Source organism: Dryobates pubescens, chromosome 8, assembly GCF_014839835.1.
Source record: "Dryobates pubescens isolate bDryPub1 chromosome 8, bDryPub1.pri, whole genome shotgun sequence".
In the NCBI taxonomy this organism is placed as follows: Eukaryota; Metazoa; Chordata; class Aves; order Piciformes; family Picidae; genus Dryobates; species Dryobates pubescens.
Window position 1 is genome coordinate 11,713,828 of NC_071619.1, and position 9,908 is coordinate 11,723,735.

Consider the following 9,908-nt stretch of genomic DNA (forward strand, 5'->3'; position numbering starts at 1 on the left):
TGAGGAGAGAGAGGCCCTGCCAGATGGCTGGGCAGTGGGTGAGGGAATTGCTGGACTCAGCTGTGGGAAGAGTCTGAAGCACATTCTCACCCAGTGAGGATGACTATCTCATTTCAGCTGACTGAGACCTTTATGGGAGTTCTTTCTTTTTTCCCCTCTTCTCTTTTGTGCCTGGCTTCTCATTCAGCTCCAGCCACTTGAGGTTGGACCCTTTTCCAGCAAGATCAAAGCTGCTGGAAAGGGTTGAAGGAAGAGCCTGGTTTGTGTTTTGTTGTGGCCTTTTTTACTGGCTTGGCCCCTTGGTGCTCCCTGCTGGCAACCACAGCTCCCAGTGCCCTGCCTGAGGAGACTTGGCTCTCAGGCACAGCATAGAGCCTGCCCGTCTATGCCACAAGGAGCTGGTGTGTGTTGATGGCTGTCAGTAGTTTTCAGGACCAGGAAGGCATTTAGGAGAGCTCAGCTCAAGCTTTAAGGACTGTTTTGCCCTTTTACTGCTCAGGATGTCCAGGTACTAGGCAACAGACAGGGTGGCTTTTCTTTTTTTTCCTGAGGCATAACAGAGTTTGAAATTGGAGCAAGGGAAGAAAGTGGGTGGTAGCCTGAAGAGAAAGGTCAGCCAGAATCTCCTCTTTCCTTCTGGTCCTACACTTGCTCCTGAAGAGCTGAAAGAGAGCTGGAGGCTGTTGTGTTTGCTTCCAAAGCAGCTTCTGGCTGTTAGCACTGGAGAAACAAGAGAAGCAGGAGCAGGTGAAGAGGATGAGGAGAAGAGACTGGGGCTTGGACTCTTTCCTCAAGGGGTACCCTAGGTAATGTTGATGTTTGGGGATTGGTATCTGGCTTTTGATGCCAGACATCCTGACAAAAGATCACCCTGCTGGCAAACCTGTTTTTTGCTGAAGCAGTGCCTGCTCTCCTTTCCCCCTCAGTATGGGACAGAATCAGGCAAGCTGGAGCTGGGGCTCTCCAAGCCCTCTCCTGTATGCATGGATTTGTCACACTCTAGCTCAGCCCTGTAGAGTCTAGCAGGCTTTGTTCCAGCTGGGGTCTCCTGAAATCTGTATCTGGAAGCTGAAACAGCCTGAAGGTCATTATGAAGAGCAGTCATTGGTGTAATGCTGGGGTAAATCATGTTGTCAGTCCATGGAGGCACAAGGCTGCAGCTCTGGAGAGGCAGGGTGCAGGTCTTGTGACTCAGGCATACCAAAACCTTGTTGCAACACACCTAATGACATGGAACAGTGCTGTGCCCTGCAAGCCCTTGTGAGGGTAAGCCTTTGTCAGGGCAATCCTGAGAGCTTTGCACTGGGGAGCAGACAAGGTCAGGGCAGCAACAGGTAACTGTGCAGTAGAGCCTAGGAAAGGCAAAGCCAGCCAGAGACCCCAGCCATCAAGCCAAGGCTTGCCCCGACAGGTTTGCAAACTTCCTCTGGGTCTGTGAAGTGTTGTCTACATGGTGTTGGCTGTCAACACTCTCCTCCCTGGTGATCTGTTTCTGGGGAAATGTCTTCACTTCTGTGGTCAGGCATGTGACAGTGCTGCCCTGGGACTCTCCCAGCCCTGCTTGATCCTCATTTCATTCCCCATCATCTCTTCAGTTTGCTTCCTCTTGTGTGCCCTACTGCCTGGCTGAGCCACTAGCTGGTTGCCCATATCTTTACCCAGTGCAAAATCAAAACCACTAATAGCTGTGCTTGGGCTGCCTTGGTGTCAAAGACTAAGTGATCTAGACAGCCTGTCACCCCTTATCCTGAGGATAAGACCTGGGAGCACTGATGCTGCCAGCCAAAATGCAGGGTGCTACAGCAGGTGGTAGGTGGATCATTGGCAGTTTTTGAGCAAGAGCTGGTGGTTAACTAGATGAGGTTATGGTTTCAGGGCTGTCCTAAACTGGAATGAAGCAGCACATTGACCCAGCAGAAGGGATAAATTAGGTTTGCTTTGTTTTACTCAATGCAGTAACTGCATGCTGCCTGTGCAGACCACTTGCTCTGAAATATAAAGGATCTGTGGAAACAATGCTGTAGGTCTCAATAGGGTTGCAGGGCTGAACTGGATTAAAAGAGGCACTGAGACTGGTTTTTGAGATGATTTATTTAGCCACCTCATGCTACTGTCAATATACAATAACTATCCAGATTTTTGTGGTGGCTCTGAGCAAGTTAGGCAGACTGGGAGAGAGCTAATAACATCCCTTCAATAAAGGTCTAATGAGCTGCTCAGACAGGGTGCTGTGGATCTCCTTGCTGCAGGAGGCTCAGCAATAAAACTCTTCAGAGTGGCCAGGCATACTCAGAAAGAAGATTTTGGTAGCCCTCAAGCCCTGAGAGCTGCCCAGCACTGTTCTTGCTCTGTTGTAAGCTGGGCTAAATGCAGGAAACATCAGTGCCTGCTTTTCTCCCCAGTACCTGCTGGTGAGCTGAAGAGATGTCAGTTAAACCTATTTGAGATTGCTTTCTCTATTTGGCTTGAAGCTTTTTGAGCCTTTTTTCTTGTAATGGTTTTAAATAAAGTAGGTTATGAACTTTTTCCTTTTCTCCTGTTTGAGGAGGTGATTATGATGGGCTCCTAGGCCATCACTCTTAAACAAGAGTACTGCCTGGTCTTGTCTAGATACTCTAGTTCTCTTTCCCTGTGCAGGAGGTAGACTTCTCTCTCTGAATCCATGGCAAGAGCAGGCTTGTGCTAATGCAGTCTATGAACCTCAAGGGCCAGGAACAGCTTGTGTTGCTTGAAAACAGAAAAGCCTCTGTTGTGCAGTACCTGGCATTGCTTGTGGGAAGCAGGTCCTTAGGGGACAGCCAAATTTCCTGTTAGGCTGGAGAGAAGCACTGAATTGAGTGAGGAGTTTTATCTTGCTGCCTTGGTCAGCACCTGTAGGCTGAAGGAAAAAAGCCTATTGGAGCCAAACTCCTGTGGGCAAACCAAAAACCCTTGCTTTACTTCTGCACATGGTCTTCTGTCTGTGGCAGCAAGCTTTTAAAAACCCTCATGTTATGTGCAGCTTTCCTTCCTGCCCTTGGGGAGAGGAAAGTGAGTCATGGGAGAACATTGCTTTAAAGCCCTGGAGGCTGCTTGGATCATCTGGTGAGGGCAGGCTATGAACAAATTCAGCTGTAGGTCAGTGTTCCTCAAGGTAAATGCACACTTAAGTGTGAATGATAACTAGTGAGACTTGAGTAAAATACCTTTAAATGCACTTGTTAGAGGAATTTTCAGTGTGCCTGGACTTTGCTCTAGAAACAAGTCATAGGCACAGCTCTTTTTTTGCTTCTCAGAGTAGAAGCAAGGCTTTGGAAAGATGTGGAGTGAGTCAAGGACAAGTTTGGGGCTTCTTTTAATTATTTAAGAACTCTTTGTCTGGCAGCTGAAATGACTGCAGCAGGGCTGGGCTGTGTCCTCTTTCCTCTTTTTGCCTGCTTGCTTTACTCTTTGGGCTTCTTTGACTTGTGCCTGCCTAGCCCATTTTAATGCCTGCTCAAGGGTCTCTAGCTTCTTGCAGTCTGTCTTCCTGCCTCCTAGCAGTGCAGAGCTATATCACAAGGCCATCTCTTCTGCCCTCAGTGGGTTTTATGGCATCTTGTGCCCTTTCCTGCAGCTCTGAGATCTGGGTGAGTTAAATGATGAGCCTTGCTGGGCAGCTAACAGGCATTTGCTGGCAATGTGTCTCTGCTTGTTCTTGGTGTGTTGCTGCCCCTGCAAACGGCAGATGCAGGAAGCTCCTTCTGTTTATTATCTGGTGTGTCTGCAGTGCTGGGAGTGTCTCCTAAACAAACACAACTGATGTGACTTGTTTATCTTTCCCTCTTGTCCTTATAGCTTTCAAGATTCAGCAACTGCTCTGGAGAAATGTCCCCTCTGTAGACCTCCAGCTCCAGTGCCATGTACCAGTCTGCCTTTGTGCCCCGGGAGTACTATCCAACCGCAGTCCCACCTGCGGCCTACCCCTACCCACTGCTGCAGAGTGGGAGAGCAGAAGACATGGCCAGCCCCATGATGTTCCCTCCCATCCACATGCACAGCTTCTACAGTCGACCTGTCACCGTCGTGGTGGACCGAAACAGCTACCCTGATTATGTGGGAGGGCAGGTGGAGTATCATCATCTCTACGGTGCCTCCAGTCCCTACCCCCGTCCATACTACACCTGGCACCTCCCTCCCGTGGTCCCCATCCCTCTCTACCATCCCTATGCAAGCTACAGTCCCTATGCTGCCCACCAGAGGCCGGATCAGTATCGAGAAACATGGCCAGAAGGCTTCACAATGAGAGGGGAGCTTCAATGGGGGAAGCTTGTAAAGGTGTTTGGGCCAAGGAAAGAGCTCCCAGAGTTTGTGAAGGATGATCTCCGAAGGGTTTACGGCACCTACCCACGGACCAGTGTCTCCATAACCTACCGGAAAGGGGAGTTCCTGGTCAAGGGAGACCCCAGGGTCGGAGAGCAGGAATATGCAGTGGAAAAAAAAGTCATCCAGCAGGCTGCAACCCCCAGTGCCAGTGAGGCAGACGACAGCAGCGAGGATCGGAACCGCAAGAAGAAAAAGAAGTCGAGACGTTGATGTAGTGAGTCACCTGATGGACAGATGCTCCAGAGCCCACACAGGAGGGCAGAGGGCAGCTGTTCTTGGTGCAGCTGGCAAGTAGCACAAGCCACCACTCCCATTGTCTTTTAACTGCTCCTCATGCTCCATATGCTTACAGCAGCTTTACCCTGCTTGATGCACAATGCCCATCCTGTGAGAAAACCACTTGGCACTCCACTCTCGGTTGGCTCAGCAATTTGTTTCCATTGTTTTAAAAGTGTTTGATTTCCACTGGTTTGGTTGAGAGGTCACAGTCTGGGGGGAGGGGGGATTTCCAGACAGCTGCCCTTGATTAGAAGATGGGCCTCTTCCTAACCTTTCCAAGGGAAGGTCCTGGAAGCTGGCTGCCTTCCTGGCACTAAGTTAAGGAGATCAAAGCAGGATTTCCTCTAGGCTCGGGACACTGCAAGTCCCAGAGGACAGAGATTCTTGAACACTGTAAAAAGAGCAATTGTCTGCATATCTTGTCACCATACCATTATGCTTAATCACCATGTGATATCTGTACACAGCACTTCCCTACACGCTGGCAGAAGATCCTGGTGTCCCTGTCCTCACACATGGTAACCTGGCACTCAGCTCTCCTGGCCCCATGTCCATGTTGAAATCGCTGCAGGAGACCCTGCTCTGGGTCTGACTCAGCTCATCTTGGACATGCTGGTTTTCCAGTGAGGCTGCTGGAGTTGTGTGAACCACAGCACTTCCACAGTTTGCTCTCTTGGAAGGGTGGGCTTCAGTGTTGTGCTGTAGGCCTGGAGGGTTATGAGGAGCTGTCTGACTTGCCCACAAATTCTGTACCTTTTTAATGATAATAAATAATAAACCCCTTCAAATGCAAACACTTGTACTTTCTGGTTTTTAGCTGCCTGACAGCAGACTCTCCTGTCAACAACTTGTGACTTGATCTGAAACCTTTTTTGCAAAGCTGGAGGTGATTCCTGACAGGGCTCTTGACCAGCTCTGGGTTATTCTGCTTGTCAGTGCTTTGCCTTGCCCCACTTTGTTGCCTGACAGCTTCCTTTTTGGGGACCAGCAGGGACTTCCTGAGCCTACAGGAGAAACAGGGGACCTGCTCTGTCCCCTGTAGCACCCCCTCCACCCCAGTATGTCATGTGGGAGAAAGGCTGCCCAATGCAGGAGGGAACCAGGCCCTCCCTATGTGCATAGCGAAGGAGAGCCTGCAAAGGGTGAACTTGGAGACTCTGAATTGCTATGAAGTCAAAGCAAATGGAATTTTAATTAATGCTACAGTTTCTGTTTAAGCAATTGCCAGAATGTCTCAGCAGCATTCTGGATTTCTCCTTCCCCAATCAGCTTCTTGGAAATGGGCTAACTCTACTGCCACATAAAGCTGCAAGAGAGCTGAAGCAGAAAAAGTGCTGCAGAAACCTCAGGCCAAGCTGATGCTCCTTGGTAAGCAGTGGTCTTGGGACTAACTGAGCAGGGCAGGAAAGGCCTCCACTAATAACTGTTAACTAATCAGATATGCCTTTGGTTACCTAGTAGAAGAAAAATGCAGCAATTCCTGACTTCTTTTTACCCTTTCTTGGCTAAGTGGGTCATCCTGTCTGGGTAGAGATGTGCAGTTAGATGTCTGCAGCAGCCTTGCAGCAGTGCTGGTATTGCACTTGCTGTCTGTCCAGCAGCTGCTGCAATGGGCAGCTGCTTAAGCAGTGAACCCAAAGCACTGGATGTTATAGGGGGTGGAAAGAGAAGCCTGTTGCCTCCATAAGCTGTCTCCAGATACCTGTCCCTAGCAGGGACATCTCAGGGGCTCGTGGGGAGAAAGCAGGCAGGCAAAAGCCTTAACTTTGCCCATCCTGTCCTGTTTATCTTCTCCAAAGCATTGTTTGGTTTTGCTGCCCTGACTCTGAACAGGAGATTGTCAGAACAACAGTCTGGGTGTGCCCAGCAACGTGTATTTTTAGCAGAGGCTTACAGTCAAATGCAATACATCAGGAGGCAGCCATGTATTTATTTTCTGATGTGCCATTTCACTTCCATGCAGAAGAAACATTTTGTAGTTGGTGGTTGGTGTTGTTTTTTTCCCCTTGAGGGAAAGCCTGACACAAGAGGCCACCACCCTGAGTGGCTCTCTGAGCACAGGGTTTTCTGTGGTGGCTGAAATGCACCTCTATCCCTACTCTGGACTCGGTGGGAGCGAAGATTTAGCACATTCCTTGCAGGACCAGCTCACAGCTGCATTCTCTTCGTGCAGGTTTGAGGCTCATTTGCTGCCCAGCTGCAGAACTGAATCCATAGGGCATTTTGGGAGCCTTTAACGCCTATGGAATTCAGTTCTCAGAGCCAAGCAGCCAGTGCGAGTCAGCTTGCCCTGGCCCAGGCTGGCTGCATCTCAGTCTGTAAGGGGAAAGAAAAAGCAGAGAGCTCATCATGTCACTGGCATGGTGCAGGCACTGAGCTGTCTCAGATTATTTAAAGTTAACTGGGAGCTGCTAGGAGGAGAGGACTCTGGCACCTCTCACTCTTGTCCTAGAAGCGGTGTATACAGTTGTGGCTTGCTTTGGAAACCTTGCTCAAGCTGGCTGACACTTCCCACTGCCTCCAGGTATCAACCAATATGTTGTTCAGGGCTGCTGCAAAGTTGAGGTCAGCCCTGAGCTCTGTAAACCTGCTGCAGCTGTAAGAGAAATGCCATTTCTTCCAGTCAGGGCTGGTGTTCACAGGTGCATTGGGAATTCCATCTGCAGATTTGCTCTGTGCTTGGCCAGTAACATCCCTCGGTCCAAAGTGCTCCTCTTGTGTGCCAGAGAAAGGGGCACAGCTGTGCTGGGGACGGTGTGGGGATGCTCAGTGCTGCAGGGGCAGACTAGCACTCACATGTACCAATCCTCTGCTCCATTCATACCAAAACCTGGGAACCCCTGGAACTGGGATGTGCCAGATAATTGGTGGAGATTGTTTGTACAGTAAGGTATTGTGTGTGGATGGTGAGGCACAGGGGAATGTGCCACTTGGGACTGGGAAGGTATGGGGGTTAGTTCTGCAGCTTAAATGGAAGTGGTAGAAAACCTTTTCCAGGCAGCCCAGAAAGTGGCCCCAGGGAGGGGTCGGCCTTCATCTGGGCCAAGCTGGGACATGTTGGTGCATCCTGCAACTATGCTCTTGGCCTTTGCTTCCTACTGCCCCCACCCTCCAGTCTGGGCTGCAAAGCTCACAAGCATGGATGGGCAGACTTGGGGGACACATGAAGACCTCTCTGAGCAGCTGCAGAGGTACTGATGCAGCTGGCAGATTTGGGTAGCCTCGGTCCTCGCAGGAGATGTTCATCTTCAAACCCAGGGACTGAGCTGATAGCTGAAAGGCAGCTCTGCAGTAGTTTGACACAGTTGTGACAACAGTAGCTTAGGGTGGCCTGGGCAGGATTAACATCTGGGAGAGGGTTACAGCCCTTTGCCTGTATGCTGGCAGTGCAGGAGGGGATCCCTTGGGTCTGACTGGTCAGCAGAACAGACAGGAAATGACACACATCATTTTGGAGCAGGGCAAAGATTTCTGTGGAGGAAGCAGGGAGCAACTGTTGGTGTGAGGAGTTAAGTCCACAATTGCTCAACAGCCAGCCTGGGGCTCTACTGTAGTTCATCTGTGGGGAATCCCCGTTCAGCTGAAGCAGCATGAACTCATGATCCTGATGAGCATCCCAAAGGAACCAAGCCCAGTTGCAAAAGCCATGGAGTCCCAGGCTGCAGCGATCAGCCTCATCACCTGCAGCAGTGCCACAGAGGCTACCCAGAGAAATAGCAGCAGAGGGAGACGGGGGTCCCTCCACCCTCCCTCCTAGTGGGTGGTCAAGGTCAGAGAGGTGGTTCAGAGACCTGGATATAGACCACGATGTTTTTCAGACCTCTGTGGCATGGCAGAGAGCTTCCAGTATTTCTGAGGCCCCTGAGCTCAGAAAATAAGGTAATCTCCCCACTTTTCCTCCTACCTCTGCTCTGCAGGCAGGTGCCAGTGCAAGGGAGCAGGGCAGGAAGGTAGCCTGCTGGAGATGCTGTGGCTGGTGAGCAGACTTAGCAGCCTGTGATGGCTGATAGAGATGGAGTGCTTTGGAGATACTCCTCGGCCACCCTCTAACTTGGTCTGGTTGCTCTGTGGCCCCTGGCTACTTAAGCACATGGAAAGCTTTGGTGGCTCATATTTTAAGCTCTAAAACTTCCCTCTGAGACATTTACCCCAAAAAGCTTGAAGGATAATTGCTGCTCAAAGTGCTGGCCACCTGCTTTCAGCCCTCAGCTGCTCTGGGCAAGCACCCAAAGGTGGAAGCAAGGGAAAAGTCTTTCTCCTTATCTTTCATGGGCTGGTTTGCAAATAAAGGAGAGGGATTTCAAGCAGAGGAGAATGAAGAGGATGGGGGTCAGTCCCAAGAAGTCCTTCCTGATGGTGCTCCAGGAATTGTCCCCTTCCCTCACTTCATCACCTCAGCAGGGAACATGAGTTCTGGGGCTTGGTCAGACAGCTCAGAAGCTGTCTGGCCTGTGTCCTGCCATGCCCTGTGCCCCCCCAATCCATAGAATGTGGCAGGGACAACTCCAGCAAGATACTTTTGGTGTCCTGTCCGTGGTCAGAGTTGGGGAAACTCATTTTCAAAAGCCACTGTGTTTGACCTGGGTGTGATAGGAACCCTGTGGGGGCTGAGCTGGGAAAGGAGGGGTAGAAATGCAAATCCAAACTCCAATTCTCTTCTTTCTCTCTTAGCTGTTTCTGCAAACAATTTTCCCTCAACATGGCATCCATGGCACCTCTAGACCCTTGGAGCAGGGAGCAATGTGGGCTTTCCCTGGAGCACAGCAGTGCAGGCAGCTGTGGTGTGCAGGAGGCTATGACCCCTCCAGCAGTGCTGGACTACTGCTCCTGCACAAGGGGCAAAGAGACAGATCTACCTAATCTCCTGCTTTCAGACTCATCCCTTCTCAGGGGAGTGAGCTGTCCTGTGGTGCTCTCAGGATGTTTGTGCAGATTCCTGTGTGCTGGGTGCATCCCCTCTGGGCTTTGCCTTTTCTCTTTGCTGTTCCATTCTCCAGCTTTGCCCCACGCTCCTGCACACAGTCAGAAGCACGTTGGATTTGGCCTTATGTCTTCAAGGGTATCTCTGGCCCATGGTCTGCAGAGTAGCAGAGTGCCAAGGGGGGCAAGAGCCATCTGAATGCTGGGTGTTTTGTTGGCTTGGAAGTGTCCTGCCCTGGCTGAAGCCTGCACCTTCTTGAAGTGTCAGGATACAGCAATGAGCTCCAGGGTGAACAGAATGTGCTGAGCCCATTGCCACAGGTCAGCCCTGGGCAGGATTGCATCAGTCCAGCTGCCTGCCATGC

At 50.7% G+C, this 9,908-nt stretch overlaps 1 protein-coding gene across 1 annotated transcript; it reads left to right on the forward strand.

Moving 5' to 3' along the window:
• Positions 1-3,879: 3,879 nt before the first annotated feature.
• On the forward strand, positions 3,880-4,756 carry C8H10orf95 (chromosome 8 C10orf95 homolog). The gene has a single exon (XM_054163595.1). The coding sequence runs from the start codon at positions 3,880-3,882 to the stop codon at positions 4,552-4,554; it is 675 nt and encodes a 224-aa protein (XP_054019570.1). The 3' UTR covers positions 4,555-4,756.
• The last annotated feature ends 5,152 nt before the right edge of the window (positions 4,757-9,908 follow it).

Bases quoted from the DNA above. Each gene is read 5' to 3' on its own strand.
- C8H10orf95 (XM_054163595.1), top strand. From the start codon at position 3,880: ATGTACCAGTCTGCCTTTGTGCCCCGGGAGTACTATCCAACCGCAGTC.